The sequence below is a fragment of the Lygodium microphyllum genome, chromosome 4, assembly GCF_053477565.2.
Source record: "Lygodium microphyllum isolate KBCC chromosome 4, Lygodium_microphyllum_v1.1.10, whole genome shotgun sequence".
Taxonomy (NCBI): Eukaryota; Viridiplantae; Streptophyta; class Polypodiopsida; order Schizaeales; family Lygodiaceae; genus Lygodium; species Lygodium microphyllum.
The window spans coordinates 87892866-87911377 of NC_141138.1; the positions used below are offsets into that span (position 1 = coordinate 87892866).

Consider the following 18512-nt stretch of genomic DNA (forward strand, 5'->3'; position numbering starts at 1 on the left):
AGCACACTATCATGATGAGTTCACATCTAATCAGAATCAATATTAGTGTTTTTCCCATGGAATTCAAATAGGGTATATCAATGTTGATAGATCATCAAAGCATGTTGTAGTTAAGAAACAAAACAAAACCAAACTATTTGAAGGTGGCTCGCTCTAAGCTTAATCATTAGGGCTACCTCATCCTTTAGGCTGAGACAACATCCACCACATCACATTCGTTGGAAATGGAGGAAGAGAGAGAAAGTAAACACAAAACAATTAGCAAGAGAGGCCAACAGTTCCACACTCAAAAGATGCAAGTGCTAGAATGATAGAATGCAAGTACAATAGGTCTTAAGTAAGTTAGAGCTATCCCTAACTCAACTTGTGTTAACTTAACTCTAAAACTAACTCTAGAAGTGGTGACACAACTTATTAATGTAGTTGTGTTCACACCACAAACCAACTAACCAAAACATTGGGCACTACCCGTAGAATTGGCAAATTCTAATACCGCCCCTTGCAATGCCAACGTGGTAGAAGTACAAGAAGATCAATTACCAAAGGGTGGCAAGTTCAAGGACTTTTGAAAAGCGTCAAATTTCTCACGAGGAAATGCTTTGGTGAAAATGTCTGCAACATTCTCCTGTGTAGAGACATACATCAAACTAATCTCTCTTGCATAGTACCTCTCTTTGATATAATGGTAATGTACCTCAATGTGTTTCGTGAGAGCATAAAACACAAGATTTTGTGTGACCGCAATAGAGTACTCTAACTATCACAAAGAATGGGTATAGGATCCTTCAAAGAAATATGTAGATTGGTCAACAATCTATGCAGCCATACACATTCCACTATTATAGTGAAGGGTGCCCTATACTTAGCCTCACAAGAGGAGGTAGCCGCTATAGGTTGTTTCTTACTTAGCAATGAAAATGCATCAATTGCCCTAAGAGAAACAATGTTCACTAGTAGACTACCTAGTGTCTGTATCACCTGCCCAATCTGAATCACTGTAAGCCTATAAATGCAAGTCTCCCCTCCCCCAGGAAATAATAATGCATGTGACTGAGTACCTTGCAAATATCTCAAGATCCATTGAACAATTTACCAATGGGCTATGCATATCCTAGTTCACCTAAGATATTGCATACTGAATGTTAGGGCAACATTGTCTGTTTTCATGATATCAGAGACGTTCCATGGTTGTGCGGAGCTTCATTGAAAACTAAGGTGAAGGTGTCGGAGCACAAAAGAAGGCAACCAAGCAACAGGTAAGAAGCTCTTTCACCTTGCTCGATTTTTCTTAGGTTATAGTCATAGGAGGCTTTTGAGGTTGGTAGGGCTACAATCTCTAATTATAGCGAAAGTTGGTGAGCTAGAAAAATAGTGTATGTTACAAAGATAAATAATACATTGGCTATAATTTGCAACATCAAACATCTCTTCACCATCATGCATGGACAGCTTTCAACCTAGCTCCATGGGAGTGCACATAGGTTTGCAATCTTGCATGTTTACCTATATAAAAGCTTGTCCACATACTGTGACTATGACATGATAATGCCATGTTGATTTTGAGTAAAATCAATCCCTAAATAGTAGTGTAGGCAACCCATATCTCACATAGCAATGCATGATTTAATTCAGCCTTGAAATCTGCAATATTATCCTCTTTAGGTCCAAAGACGCACATTGAAGGCCTTCTAACCCAAATTTATATAGCAGCCCCTTGCTTTTCTGTATACAACAAGTCATCTCCTTAAGTGTCCAATTTTCCTTTCAACAACACCATTTTGCTGAGGTGTCATTCTTATAGTGGTGTAATATGTAATGTCATTGTCAATCAAATATGTCTCAAAAGCACGAGACATGTACTCCCCCCCCCCCCCCCCCCAACAAATCCGTGTGAAGTGTTTGCACTTTCAAACCAGTTTCAACCTCAAGCTTTGCAACAAGATATTAAAATGCATAAACATATCAAATTTTTCTTTCAACCCATGCATCGATGTATATCGAGATTAGTCATTAATAAAGGTGACAAAATAAAGATGAACCACAAGTGCACGTGTCCTCATGGGACCATAGATATCGGAGTGAATAAACTACATTTTCTGGACAGCACGAACTACACCATCTTTCTTGAAAGTAAACCTGTGCATTTTGCCCAAAATACATTCCTCTCATGCACAGGAGGTGGGGTCTCCACTAGAGGCAATGCATCTACCATCTAACACCTCTAAAGGGTCATCAAACTACCACTCATATGTCCATAACGGGTATGCCATAGCTCTACATTCTGTGTTGTGGGCGACAGAGTATTGATTGCAAGAGCATCATGAGAGTGTATATCATGCATATCCAACAAAAAGAGACCCTTATACAAGGTGTCGAATAGCTTGAGTACATAGTTTGTCTCTCTATCTCTAGCAATACATTTATCATCCTCAAAGATGACTTGAAAGCCATGCTTATTAAAAGCAGATATAGACAACAAATTCTTTGTAATGCCAAGCACAAACAAAACATCCAGAAGCATGAAATCGGAACCATCTACAGTAGTAATCGTGATTGAACCAATGCCACATACATCACAACTACTGTTGTTCGCACATGTAACACACTTCGCAACAAGGTCTGAATACAAAGAGATAAAGAGACTTTCTAGAAGTAATATGCTTTGACACCCCATTGTCCAAATACCATGTGCGCTATATTTCATCAACATTAAATGCTGAATCAGCCGTCAAAGAATCAAAACAACATGTAGAAAATGCATAGTCCTCCACAAAGTTGACTAAGGCTTCACCATCAATAGATTTCTTGGTTGATGTCTTCTAGACAACCAAAACCGAGTCATTCTCTTTGGCCAATTGATTCATGCATTCATCAATATAATGACCATGGTTTTTGCACTAATGATTTTCCCCCCTTTTTCTTGGACTTTTCTATGTCTTGGACAACCTTACATAATGGCTTTCTAACATCAACCTTTTGTTCATTTTATATTTTGCTTGACTTTCCCTTTGCCTTTGTACTTTGAGAGCATAGCCACATTACCCAAACGCAATGCAATATTCTTCCGAGTATGTTCCTCTTGCAACAAGAGGCTTTTCAACTCCACAAATATAAAGGACTGCTTCGCCCCCTTAGAGACACTAAGGCGATCTCTCATACTATCACCCTCATCCATGTTCACATTAGCCAGCTCTTTGCCGAGATAAGATAGCCTAGCCTCATTACGTGCTACAAAGATGCACTCAACTGCATTCCAAGCAACTTTTGAGGTCCTAAAAGACCGAATATGTAAAATGATAGCCCCACCTCCACTGATCCTCGGTAGGAGGGGGAGGGGAGGAGGGACAATAGCAGAAGCACCAACAACCTCTCCTCTAGCATTACGCTGATGTGTTTGAAGTGCAAGTCCTCCTAGTCACTGCACATCACCATTGACATAGTCCCACAAATCCTTCACCACTAGAAGGCTGCGTACCATCAAACTCCACAACAAGTAGTTTGTGCCATCAAGCTTGTCCTGCTAAGTGAGGACACCAAGGATACTACTCTGATCATTATGCCCTTGACGTGCCATGTTATCAATGACACACAAAAATTAGCAACTAAATACTTCGATGCTAAAGTATAGAATGTACTCTTCCAAGTACCAAAAATCCCCACTAGATTAGAATGCAAGTACTAAGTTGTCACAAATCTTGCCAAATGTGCCCAATGTTACACAAACCAGCATTCACCCTACAAATGACAACAATGCACTATTGTACTGCACATGCCCTAAAATGCAAGCCCAAAGATATAGTTTACAATAATTTGATGTTATTTTCACTAAATTTTCCCAAATGTTAATACCAAATCTAACTATCACAACAAGTCATTGTTGTATTATCTATTTTCTGTCTTAAAATGTGTGTCGGATAAAAGTTTAAAATTTCTTCATAAAATTTCAAAGAAATTGAAAATTTTATATCTTACAATCCAAAGTTCTCTAGAAATGACAACTCCGAAGATGTGTCGACAATAGCCAATAGCTATAATGCACATTGTGATATGTATCTCAGCCAAAATACTGAAATGCTCCAAATTTCTCAAACCAATGTCGAAGAAATTGTGCAATGTTAACAATTTTTATAAAGATTCATGCACATGAACTCAAACCGGGTAAAAGCCCCAAATTTCCTCAAAGAAATTTTAGGAAATTTTAGAAATTGGAAAAGTCGGTCGAAAATCCCTAAATTTCTTGGCATGGAATGTCAAAAATTGAATCTTTCTTCGAAATTGGGTATAAGAAGAGCAAGATGGATGAGAAATTGCAGAAATTTTCAAAAACCCATAACTTTGAAAATTTAAGGTTTCTATCTTTTTTCTCAGGTCTGCAGAAAATGATGGGCAGTGTTGAAAAAATGACGAGCAAGGCTAAGAAAATAGCAGGTAGGGCTGAGAATATCATGAGCACGGCTGACAGAGGCTATGTGAACAGGATCGTGTGCAAGACTGCGTATGGAACTATGTGCAAGTTGACAACAGCAACAGCACCTCCAAAACAACAACTTCTCTTCCAAAACAACAGTTCCTCCCTCCAAAACAGTAGCTCTTTTTCCTTTGTCAACTGAGTAGGCATGGGTGGCATCGGCTGAGCAATGGAGAGGGAGAACCCATGTGTTTAGTTTTGATACCAAATGTTGAAAATGGAGAAAGAGAGAGAAAGTGAACACGACACAATTAGCAAGAGTGGGCAGCAGTTCTACACTCCAAAGATACAAGTGCTAGAATGATAGAATGAAAGTACAATAGGTCTTAAGTAGGTTAGACATATCCCTAACTCAACTAGAGTTAGTTCAACTCTAGAACTAACTCTAAAACATTGGGTAGTGCCGATAGAATTAGCAAATTCTAACATCTGCAAAAACAATTGTTATTGTCTAATCACTCCTTGTGAAGCTTATTTTGGACAAAGGCCATCCATCACTCATTTCAAAGCCTTCAAATACGGTTAATTCTTGCACCATGGACCTAGGGTCCAAGACCTAACATGCAAAAAGTCTAGTAACGGATTGGTTGGGTCCCTGATTTGGCTCATTAATATGAGGCCGGATGTTTCTACATCACTCTTGCCATCTTGAGTTTTCTCAAGCAAGGGCCCCCTCCAACCTTACTCGCAATCCATTTTGCAAATTCTGCAGTACTTCATGATTCGTATGGATAGGGGGTCTGTCTAACATGCTGGACTACGCACAGAGTTTATATCATGTACCCGCACAGCCGCTGATACCCACACCATGTACACCGAGACCGGGTATTTCATCCTTTTTCACCACTAGTATGGTGAAACATGCTATCTCACGGTTACAGCATGGCCGAGCTCGAGACCAGTTTGATCTTCAGGCAGAGCATATTATATATGGCAGAGACACATTGGCTCCACTCATTGCTCACCTCTTCAACCGTGCATTGTCTGAGGGGCTCCCTGACTCGTGGACAGAGCACACAATTGTACCTATCCACAAGTCAGGGGATCCTATGGATCCTAACACATATAGGACCATCATGATTGGGCCAGTTTTGGCCAAACTTTATGGCACGGTGATGGAGGAGGAGCTCAGCATGCTGGCAGAGAGAGAGTGCATGCGCACACCCGGACAGGCAGGGTTCAGACGGGCATTTTCTACCATAGACCACATCTTCACTCTCCGTTGTCTGATCGACCAGACACGAGTGAAGAAACAGAGATTGTATTGTTGCTTTGTGGATTTCCGCAAAGCCTTTGACATGGTTCCGAGAGAGAGGCTTTTCAGACGCCTACTTGATCTGGGGGTGGATGATGACATGATGTGGGGTATTTATACACTATATGAGCGGGTTACTAGCAAAGTCAAATGTCCGGGAGGTATATCGGATCCCCTTGTGAGCACCATTGGTGTGAAACAAGGATGCCCACTTTCACCGACTCTATTTGGGCTATACATTGATGAGATAGCAGAGTTTATTCAACAGCGAGCCGGTGGAGGTATAGATCTCAGTGGAGCCACAGTTCATATCTTACTATATGCAAATGACATTGTGTTGGTCTCAGATTCAGCTCAGGGATTACAGCAGCATTTATTAGCATTGGATGATTTTTGCATACAGAGAGGCATGACAGTGAACCTTGGTAAAACCAAGGTTCTTATATTCCATACATCAGCTCAGATACGCAGACAAAGTATTTTCATGGCAGCAGGAGGGAGTATTGAGGTCACTGGATCATATGTATATTTGGGAGTCACCTTTACAGCAGCTTCAGGGACTTTCTCGAGGACACAGGCTAGTCGAGGCATTATTTCAAACAGTCTGCTTCCTACACAGATTTCAGGATATGGACAGAGATCGCATTGCATACAGAGCATATATGGCATCTCAGGAGATGGCTCGAGCGGGGGATACCACATCATGGTATGCACAGACTAGAGCTTGGTTTGATAGACATGGGCTGGACATTGATAGACTCCCACATCTTCTATATAATACTCAGACTCCCACTTACACCCTCTCTCTCTCTGAGAGGAACAGAGTCATCAGACAGGAGATATGGCATATTTATATACAGAGGACATGGGTCAGTCCTGCACAGCCACTGCCATCGAAGATGGCACATTATTATACACAGTTCTTGAGCATATCAGAGCAGGGATTCATAGAGATTCCGAGATATATGCAGATCTATATGCCACATCGATTGAGAGTTCTTATTGGACAGCTCAGGGTATCATCACATCAGCTTATGATTGAGAGTGGCAGAGCCAGTGGCATCCCACGAGAGGAGAGGATATGCCCCCTTTGCAGATCAGAGGTGGAGAGTGAGGAGCATTTTGTTCTCAGATGCCCGGCATACTCAGAGTTGAGATCTAGATATACATTGAGCAGCTCACTTCAGGGATATATGACTGATATGGATCAGAGATCATTTGGCCGTTTTCTGGGAGAGGCATGGCACATCAAAGAGCAGAGCACATAGCGGGTCCCAGTCAGAGAGGAGCCCACCCAGACGACTATTACACAGTTATTTCAGACAGACAGAGTGAGAGCTACTGTACCCGCCTCCAGCCAGACCTCCGGGCTCACACTACAGCAGGCTGAGGACCAGCGTACCCGACGCCGCACGAGGATCCGTGGGTTTCGGACCCCACAGCCACACCGACAGGAGATCCGGAGGATTCTTGATCTACATCGACAGCAGACTGAGATCCGACGACACTCGACACATTGGATCTCATATCTCCAGTTTACTCTTTCTCCACCGCCGATGTACCACATCCTGTATCCAAGAGGGATCACCTGCTATTAGCGACTTTGACGATTGCTACTACATCCCAGGATAGTATATCTCCCTGCATCTGTTACATATACACATCGCACCACTTTATCACAGCCGACAGTTGTTCCCCTATCACAGCCGACATTTGTTCCCCCTTTTGTAGCCATTATCTGGAGTACCAGAGCTACATACGCACATACACATACACGACACTTATCACACTCACAACACCATATTTTCAGTTTCCAGTTTTTAGCTTTTCATTCAACACTTTTATTTTGGATAGCTGGACCTCATCAGTTGTATCACAGTTTGTCTCATAGGCCAGTTTTGGTCTTTAGAAGACATTAATATAACTTTCTTTCTTTCTTTCTTTCTCTCTCTCTCTCTCTTTTCGTAAAAGGTAATTGTATTTGCCTAGCATAAATGCCTTAGTCTAGGGTAAGTATAAAAGGTGGAGGTATAACATGTGTAGCATCTTTTTGCCATTTTACAAACATTACTTGTTTGAGGTTTCAACCTCCCACCATCTAAGAGGGTGAATACTCTTGGCCACCATAGCTTGGGATGCATACCTTGCTGCAGCCTCTCATCATTTGATTCTCAACCAACATTGGTAATATCATTTCTTGCCAAGCCACCTTGGCTATGGCTACTTTACATTTTATGTCTATTTCTTGTATTCTCAGTTTAAAAGCTTGCTGTGGAATTTAGCTTTATTACAAGCAACCATCTACGACATGGGCCATTTTATGCGACAATGTTCCCCTAAAGGCAAAGCCTTTATCCAACACCTTAGGTGGCTCGGTGGCCTCCTGTGACGGAGCATCGAGCACCATATCATCCATAGGCAGCACAACATGCACATCTTCTGAAGACGGCTGCCGCTCTGGGCAATCGGCCATGAAATGCCCCAATTTTCCACACGAAAAGCAGTGTCCTGCAAAGTTGCCCCATTTCAAGCGAAAGTGCAAAGGATGCATGCCAGAGCAATTAAGGCGAAGCCACGCAGGCCTTTTCCTGGCAGTGTCCCATAACATACACAAACGGTTGCGATTCATGGTCGTTAGGCTTGGGGGAACTAGCACCGTTCCCACTACAGCGATGGCATCCTTTAACAAAGGCCAATAGACAACCGGACAATTTTCCACTTCAACCCACACCGGGCATTCACGCTGAAGCAGGCACTGAAAGTCTGCCATAGGGCGCCATGGCACAACATGGACCAGACGGCGATCAAAGAACAATGGTAGTTTGGACAGGAGCTCAACCCGATGCTTCTCTGATTTCAGTAGCACCTCATAGAAGCCTCGGGGCCTAAGAAAGATCTCCTCAACACACTCCCCTTGTAGTAAATAGTGCAGCCACTGGCGAATATGGAAAAGCACTGGGATCCTGCCAATGAAGAAGAGTATAACTGCATGGCCATAAAACACCGAAAAAGAGCGCAAGACAGTTTTCGGGTCCACCGTAGCTTCCAGAACATCTTCAATTCCCACGTCAAAAAAAGCTTCATGATTATGCTGGACATAATCGCCAAGCAGAGTATTGGCAAACTCCAGCAAATGTTCCCAGTCAATCTCCTGCGAATCCCCAAAGTCAGAGGCCACCTGCGCATAGGAACGTTCCTGATGACCCATTGTCTCATCGGAAGTATGCTTGGAGCGTTTGCCCGCAGGCGGAAAGTCAAAACCGGGAGGCATCTCCTCTGTGCAAGGAACCATATCCTCTGGTTCCTCCGTATCCAAATCCGAACCAAGGGTTGCCACCGTCTAGTCGATAAAAGCCATATCCAGGCCAGCCATGTTTCTGTCCTCCCTCTCTGTTTCTCACTCTCTTGCTGTCTCACTCACGCTCACTCACTCACTCTCTCTCTCTCTCTCTCTCTCTGTGTGTGTGTGTGTGTGTGTGTGTGTGTGTGTGTGTGTAAAGGCAGGGCTGCTCTGTCTCCGTGCACAAGTCACAGAACCCAAGGGCGCAGGCGCAGGCTCAGGCTCGAACGGTGGATGCTGCCTCTCGCTGGGAGGAAGAAAAGATCTGTGTGCCCTGTGAAACACTGCCACAGACGAGTTGTTACCTGGGGCGAGCACCACGGCGGCTGACAGGCGCGGGCGGCGTCTGACAGGCGAGGGCTGACAGGTCGAACAAGCGATGGCGTCTGGCAGGCGATAGCGGGTCTGATAGCAAACAGGACAGGGCAGGTCGACGTGCAGGTCAGATGGCAGGTCACGCGACGGGTCAGACAGGTCAGACGGGCTGTGCAGCAACAGGGCAAGTCAACGTGCAGAAGCCAGCGAGTCAGTCCGCGGCAGCAGAAGGGTCACGGCAGGTCGCCGTCCGTCTCCCCGCCATCGATCTCAAACTTCAAAGCTCTCTCTCTCTCTCTCTCTCCCCCCCCGTGCAGCGTGATGAATGGGGCAATTTTGGAAAAGGATCAAACCTTAGGCCCAATGCTATACACTCTTTGTGGTTGCTGTACTCCATAAGGTCTATATGCTATTTAGTTTCATATAATCTCACCCCAAGAAGGCTAGTCATATTTATTGAGCCATTGCAACTGAACCAAAACACCACTACAAGCCAGCAACACTCATATTTCCTAGGAATGGGGATTTCAAAAGGTCTCACCCACCAAGAAGGCTAATGGGTTTGAACCTATGAAACATAAACTAAGGTTTATATATGTAAAACTTCGACGAATTAAACCTACCATAATCATGCACATAAACACACATAAATCTACAGTTTGAGTGCACAAAAAACTTACATACATTAAGCTTACCATAATCATGCACATAAACATGCACAAATCAACAATTTTAGTGCCCACATATATTTAATTAAAAGAAAATACCCAACAGTCAATACAGTGGCCTTGATATGAACGTGGAAGAATCTCCTAACCATATATAGTTCTCTTCTTGCACATTCTCTATCTATCTACACTTTGATATATAGCCGTAGAGGTGCAAATCAATATTGCCTTTTTCCATTCCAACAAGACAGATATTTGTAAAAAAACTCTGGTGCAACTCACATAAAAGTGGAATCAGAGCTACTTTGCAGAATTGTATACAAATAGGGTATAGCTGATAAAGTTATGATAAACATAATAAAGATTTGGAAAGAAGGTAGATGACATAACGTGTCCAAAATAAAATATTACCTTCAGCATGTTATGTACCCGATCAAGTGGCAACGAATCAAAGTTTGTGAGCATGCCCAGAACATAAGACTGCACCAAACATTAAGACATATTAGATTGACATTATTACTCTTAAGATTTAATTGCATCCATGCAGCATGAACATGTCAATAGAGAATACTGTATTTTTGATTTCGACCAAAGTCATGCCTTGCTAGTGATATACATAGATCAAGTGCAACACGAACACAAAATGACACTGACTTTCTGCACACAGCTCATTGTAAGAGCAAACTAGTCATAAAGGCACCCTGCAGTGAGCATTTTTACCCCATTTTCATAATGAGGAGGCTAAGAACAATCAATCACAAAAGATCCAGTTTGGCATTATTTCTTGTCACACTAGACAGGCCCACACCCTATCAATCTATAAGTAAATGGGCTGCCCACCACTGAGCCCCATCTTGTTTTGCAAATTGTTGGCACCCTATCTCTGCCGTCCGCACCCCGTCATCCGGAGGATATCTCAATTCAAGCTGCTGTTCACTTGTTGGCGCATGCATCCAGCCCACTTGCTGCTGTTGCGACTGTTTCGAGCCAATCTACACTAGCAGACACCATCTACAAGTTGTGTTTTGTTGCTGCTCTGTCAGAATTTGCCAATTCTATGGGCAGTACCCAATTTTAGTCAATCAGTTTGCAATATGAACACAACTAAGTTAATGAGTTGTGTCACCACATTTAGAGTTAGTTCTATAGTTAGCTAACTTCAATTGAGTTAGGCGTTTGGTCTACCTTAGACCTAAGGTTGTATTTTCATTCTATCACTTTCGGTTCAGCAAGTACACTATCGTTTCAGCTCATAGTGTCTACTCACTCTCTCGTTGCTCTCCTCTCCATCGCCAGTTCAGTTTCCAACATTTGGTATCAAAGCCATACATGTGCGGGTTCCCTTCAGCCACCATTAGCCAATGCCAATGCTACTCTGCCAAGATCCTACTGTTCAGCCACCAGTCAACTCGACATCTTGTAAAGGAGGAGAGGGAGAAGCTATGCCAGCCATGCTGTCATTCGCCATTCTATTGCCAAATCTGCTGCCAACTCCTGCCATTCTGCTGCCAACAATACCACCTATCACAGCCCAACCGCCTTCCCACTGTCCTCTGAATTGTCAAGGAGCAACACCACTGCTGGTCCCACAACCTGGTGTTGCAATCAGCACTATGCCACACACAAGTTGGCCATTTGCACCACCCTACCACCATCTACACCACTCTGACTCCTACGATGTTGTCCATCCTGCCTGTTCCTGGTCCCACTGCCACCTCTATCCACCACCATGGTGCCTGTCACCCTACGCTACTAGCTGGACAACTATAGTCGCCTATTCTCTGGCTATGCTGCCACCTCTATTGCCAACAACGCCTGTTACACCCAACGTTTTGTTGTGTGACATTCAGCTCATCACTGACTTCAAAGTTCCCAACATCTTTGGCCTTCGAGACGATAGAGATTTGGGGCTTTTGCCCGAATCAAAGTCCTACATGTACATCTTCACCTAAAGTGCCGATACTACACAATTTCCTCAAGATTTGCACAAGAAATTGGGGCTTTTGTGATTCTCGCATCCAGCATGCATCTCAAGGTGCCGTGGAGTTGCTGATTGCTGTTGATACACCTCCCGAGGCAGCATTCCATCAAATTTTCAAACTGTATAAAATCTCTGCAATTTCTCAAATCTTCATCAAGATTTGGGGGTTTTGCGTGGCATGCATCCCAAAGTAGTGGATAGGTACTCCAACAACATTACCTTGTTTATGTAACATTGGGCCGACAAATTTGTATACATTTGGAAAATTGCAATGAAATTGGGGCATTTTCAGCATTAAGTAGTTGTATTTAATGTTTGGCACGCATCTCGAGGTGCATGTACTGCAGCACTATATTGCTGTTGATTGTAGATTGGGTGTTGTTTTATGCAAAGTGAGCACACTTTTCAAGGAGATTGACAAGTTTTGATAGTTTCTACTTGCTTTAGTATCCCGTGTTGGGATTTTGATACTCAACTAAGTACATTTCACACTTCAGCTTGAAAATGTTTGGCTGCTCAATTTGTGCATTAATGTGTAGCAATGTCAAATCACAACTGGGACATAGCAACATTTTGTGAGTCCTCACTCACCAGGACAATCTAGAAGGCACCAACTATCCCCTATGGAGCTTGATGGTGCACAATCTACTCATTGCGAAGGATCTTTGGAATTATGTCGCAAGTGATTTGCAAAGACGGCGTGAGCTTGCACCTTAAACACCTCAGCATGGTGCTGAAGGACATGTAGTTGCTCCTATTGCTGCCCCTGCTCCTCCTACGTTAGATCAAAGGAAAGGGTATTCAAAGGATGCACATGCTTTGTCATTGATTGCCTTGTCAATTAAGAGAGCTACCATACCTCGTATATGGTGATGTAAGACGTCTAAAGTAGCTTGGGATGTCTTGGAATGCATGCTTGCAACTTGTAATGAAGCCAAAATCTCTTACTTATGGAGAAAACTGACTAATGCACATATGGATGAGGGTGATAGCATTGCTGATCACCTTGTGGGACTTACACGAGCAACTCTTGAATATTGATGATGCTATTTCGGATGCAGAAATTGTGAATGTCGCTCTGAATTCACTCCCAGAGTCCTATCTTGGCTTTCACGCCTTGTTGAATTCATCTTTGAGGGTGGGAGCACCAACCCTTACTTTTGTGGAATTGGAAGGTATGTTATTATGAGAGGAACAGACTCAAAGAAATGTTGATATGCGTTAAGGGATGTAGCCATGCTCTTTAAATATATAGGCAAGGGAAAAGTAAAGTAGTATGTAAAAAAATAAGCCAGAGATTGACATAGGACAGCCATCTAACAAGGTTGCCCAAGACATAGGTAAGACAAAGAAAAGGGGGAAATGCCACTACTATAAGAAACCAAAACATTCCATTGATGAATGCAAGAGAAGGTTGGCCAAGAAGAAATAAGATGGGGATGCTACAGCCAATTTTGTAGAGGACTATGGATTCTTGACATACAGTTATGACACTTCCATGATTGATAGTGCATTTAATGCTGCTGAAACGCAGCATACTTGGTATTTTGACAATCGTACATCCAAGCACATCACTTCACAGAAATGTTTATCCACATCATTGCATTCATCCCTTGCAAGGAAGCATGTTACATGTATAATAACAAAAATTATGATGTTTGTGGCATTGGTTCAATACTAATCACTACTATAGACGGCCCAGATTTCATGCTTCTAGATGTCTCATTTGTACATGGTATCACAAAGAATTTGTTGTCCATTTCACACTTCAACTTTCAATAAGCAAGAATTCCAAGTCATCTTTGAGGATGACAAGTGCATTGTCAAAGATAAAGAGCTTGACTACGCTCTTCAATTATTAGGTACCTTCTATAAGGGCCTACTTTTGTTGGACACGTATGAGAGAAGTTTTCACAATGCTCTAGCCATTAGCACTCTTACTCCTTGGGGGAAACCTATCCATTTCTCTCTTTTCTTTTTCTATCAACCTTTTTTTGTTCACACGAGAAACTTGAGGTATGCAACCGAATGGGCAAACAATGGGGATGCTTTATTAAGAAAACATGCTTTGTATTCTTATTTTAGATTTGATTTTAGGTTATCTAAGAAGTGCCAACTCAGCTTAGAAAGAGAGAGAGAGAGAGAGAGAGAGTCCAAAAATTCTAGAAAATAACATAAAATCATTTTCATTGGTGCATAAATTCTCGCACAACAGAGAATGTAAATGAACCAATCCAAACCAATAGCGATATCGAGCGTCTTGATAACATATATGTGAGCATAAGATATTACACCAAAGTGGTATAACTAGGATGTAGAGCTCTAGCATGCTTGCTATGGTCACATGAATTTTGTTAGTTTCATGACACTTCATAGGTGTCAAATGGTTGATGCTTTGCCTACATTGGATACTCCACCTCCCCATGCTTCTGAGGATTGCCTTTTGGCAAAATGCACAAGTTTGCCTTTAAGAAGGATGATAAAGTGCGTGTTGTCCAAAAATGCAGCTCATACAGTCTAATGTGTGCAATCTTATGCAGATGAGAGGACTCAGTGGTCATTTGTATTTCCTTACATTTATCAATGATTGCCCTAGGTACACTTGGGTGTATGGTTTGAACGCAAATCAAATGTACTATGTACTTCAAAGACTTCATTGCGAAATTGGAAGTAGAGACAAGTTTGAAGGTGCAGACTCTATGCATAGATAGAGGGGGGGGAAGCATATGACTCATGCATTCAAGACATTTTTGCTTGAGCATGGAATTACACATCAAGCCATTGTAGGATGACAACTCAACAAAATGGAGTAGCTCGTGCATTTGAGACATTTTTGCTTGAGCATGGCATCACATATCAAGCCACTATGAGGATGACACCTCAATAGAATGGAGTGGCTAAAAGAGAAAATCGCACACTCATAGAGTTGACCAGATATATGCTTAAGAGTAAGGGACTCGCACATAAGTTTGGGTTAAGGGTCTTCAAAGCACTAATCATGTCTTGAATCATGCACCAACAAAGGCACTAAATACTATCACACCAACAAAGATACAAGCAGTGATCCACTTGACTTCTATGAAAACCTTGAGACTGCATAAATGTATCAAACTTATGATACCATTCTCTTGGTGCTTATTTCAGCCCATACAAACTCCTTTTGAGTTTACATACCATCTCCTCTTTCCCTTTAGCCACAAACCCTTCAGGCTGCTACATATATATGTCTTCATGCAAATCACCATGTAAAAATGTAGTCTTTACATCCATCTGTATAAGCTCCATATCTTCAACTGCAACTAAGCCCAAAATGGTTCTCAATGTAGTCATCTTAACTACAGGAGAGAAGATCTCATCAAAGTCAACTCCATTTTCTTGCTTGTACCCCTTCGCAACCAATCTTGCTTTGTACATTTGGCGAGGAACCAGAAGTGACCTTCATCTTGTAAACCCATTTGCATGGAAGGGTTTTCTACCCTTTAGGCAACTGCACCAAGTCCCAAGTGCCATTTTTCTCAAGAGAGTCCATCTCCGACAACATGGCTTTATACCATTTCTTGCTGTCTTGTATGTCCATTGCTTCCTTGAAGCAAGATTGTTCACCACAGTCTATCAACATGACATAATCAGCCACATTGTTTGCACCACGAACAAATCTATCAGATTGTCTAGTAGCCCCAGACAATCCCCTAACCCAATGATCATTGTTTGTTGGTTGTTGAGCCTCCAAATTTCCATTTTCAACTTGCTATCCTACCATTTCAGCCTACAAATCAACATTAACAACTTGCTGTCCTAGCTGTCCCTGCCATAGAGACAGGGAACGCCCGTTCCGGCACATAGGAATAGATTAACGCATTCCGAGAGGTTTGACCCCAGGTAACGCAGGCGGAATGTTCCAGCCCGTTCCCTCCCGTTCCGGGCCATTCCCTCGCCGTTCCAAGGCTGTTCACTATTTGGAAGGCTGTTCCAGCAGTGGACTCTTTTTTTTTTATACTTTCGTTTCAGCGGGCGTGACTCCCTGGCCCGTTTCCCGCCCATTGCCCGTTGCCCCTCGACTGTCCCTCGCTCGCACTACTCTCACCGATTGTCCCGCCCATTGCTCCCGTGCAATATCGCTCGCTCACATTGCTCCCGCTATTTCTCCCACCTGCCCCGACTGCCTACTCCCGCCTCTACCGCTGCTCCCACCTGCTCTTGCTTGCCCCAACTGTCTACTCCCACTTGCTCCCGAGACCCACCTGTATGGCATGCCTCTCTTGCCTGGCATCACTCCCCCGCCGCGATCAGGTGAGGCCTCGAGGATCATTATCTTGATTCTCCTTCAAATTTGGGGCATTTTGGATCAGACTTCAGTTGTTGGTAGTTGCTCTAAAATTTTGGCCTTTCTCAAGGATTGGAATATGGGGCCTAAATTTGGCTACAATGTCCGCAAATTTGGGGCATTGGGATCCATCATCCCAGGATCTAAAAGAGACCCCAAATTTGGGGCATTTTAAATCAATCATTGCCCCAAATTTGGGAGCTGAAAATGCGCCAAATTTTGGGGCTTTCTCAGCAAGGGAATGCAGGTTGGAATGCCCCAAATTTGGGGCATTTTGAGTCACTCATTGCCCCAAATTTGGAAGCTGAAAATACGCCAAATTTTGGGGCATTTTCAACAAGGGAATGTAGACTAGAATTCCCCAAATTTATGGCATTTTATGTAAAAGGAATGCATGCTGAAGTAGCACCAAAGTTCTGGCATTTTTAGCAAACATTTAACACACGCATGTTGAAATTTTGGCTGCAAATTTCTGCAATTTTATTGAACTTTACTGATTATTTGTCACTTTTATATAGATGGTAGCATTGACATCTATGGGATCTTCATCATCCTCAACACGTACTTAAACCAACTGGACAAAGTTGAAGCACTACTTGGTCATGGTGGGATGAGATCGATGCAGGGGTGCCATCGAGAGGTGGAGGGGCTCGCCCTTGGAAATGCAAACTTTGCTCTTATGCTCGCACTAGTGGGGCTGATAAAAAGAGAGCCCATCTTCTACACGAGGAGGGGAAAGAGGTGCATTTTTGCACCAATGTATCAATTGAGAAAAGACAAGAGTTACTTGACCGCATAGCCACTTCTATGGGGAATTCACATGCCAAGAGGACTCCAAATATAGCAGTGGATCCAACAACATGGACAAGGCCAATAGGGCATGGTGCTTCATGTAGAAGACCACCAAGATTAGTGGCTACGCAGCCTTCTCGTGGGCCATTAGTGGCAACAGGTCGTGGCATTAGACAGAGTTCATTACACACTTCATGGGAACCAAAGAAAAAAGAGGAAACAGATGCAACAATGACACGCTTTTTTTACCATGACCATATTGCATTCAAATCAGCCAGGTCAAATTATTTTTTAAATATGGTGACAAAGATTGCAGAGTATGGATCCACATATAAGCCCCCTTTATCAGAAACTATCAGGACTACATTGCTTCAGAAGGACAAAGCAGCCATAGAGATTGCAACAGCAAATATTCGCAATCAATGGGTAAGAAATCGAGTGACATTGATAGCAGATGGATGGAGTGACACACGCCATAGGTCCATACATGGCGTTGTTGCATATTCTCGTGGAGATGTATACTTTATTGGTAGTCGCAATGCTTCAAGACTGGAAAGAGTGCAGATGTATTGGCATCCGAGTGGTGCAAGGTAGTGTAGGCTGTTGGAGCAAAAAATGTAGTGCAGTTTGTGGTAGAATCTGAACCTACAAACAGGAGCAAACATTTTAATGGCAATGTATCCACATATCACCTTTAGTCCATGTATGGCGCATTGCTTGAATAACTTGTTGAAGGATATTGGGGACTTGCCATGGATTCCATCTCTTGTTGCAAAAGGCAACAAGATTATCACATTTATATGAAATCATCGGTACTTGCATGCTGAGTTTCGCAAGAGAAGTGACAAATAACTTCTCAAATACTTGGATGCACGATTTGCATATAGCTTTCTTATGCTTGGTCAATTGCACTATTACAAAGGTGCAATTAGGGAGCTATTTGCTAGTGATGAGTATGAAAATTGGACTGGGGCTGCCATTGCTACTGCTGTGTTATGCAATGCATATGTCTCTGATAGAGATTTTTGGGATGGGGTGAATCGCACCGACCAAATGATTGATCCTATTATGCACATGTTGAGGCTTGCAAATGGCATGGATCCATGCATTGGAAAGATCTATGAAGATATGGATCACATGATTGAGAGGTTGGAGAGTTTGAAACCAAATGCAGACAGGGATGAGCAGATCAAGGAGTTATGCATCAATAGATGGAATGAGTATGACTATCCTATGCATGTTACAGCATAAGTGCTTGATCTTGAGTTTTGAGGAAAGATGCAAGAAAGAGACCTTGAGGTGGTCAAGGCTTGGAACACATTGCTTGCCAGTCTTTATCCTAGCCATGAAATGCAATGCAAAATTAAAA

General features: G+C 42.7%; 1 protein-coding gene across 2 annotated transcripts in view; it reads right to left on the minus strand.

The window, feature by feature from the left end:
- Positions 1-18512, minus strand: part of APC2 (anaphase-promoting complex/cyclosome 2) — an 85675-nt gene that overhangs the window by 19507 nt on the left and 47656 nt on the right. For both annotated transcript variants that reach the window (XM_087676195.1, XM_087676193.1), the window contains one exon: positions 10458-10526. In XM_087676195.1, the coding sequence (XP_087532321.1) occupies positions 10458-10526 (69 nt within the window). The remainder of the gene's footprint in view (positions 1-10457; positions 10527-18512) is intronic.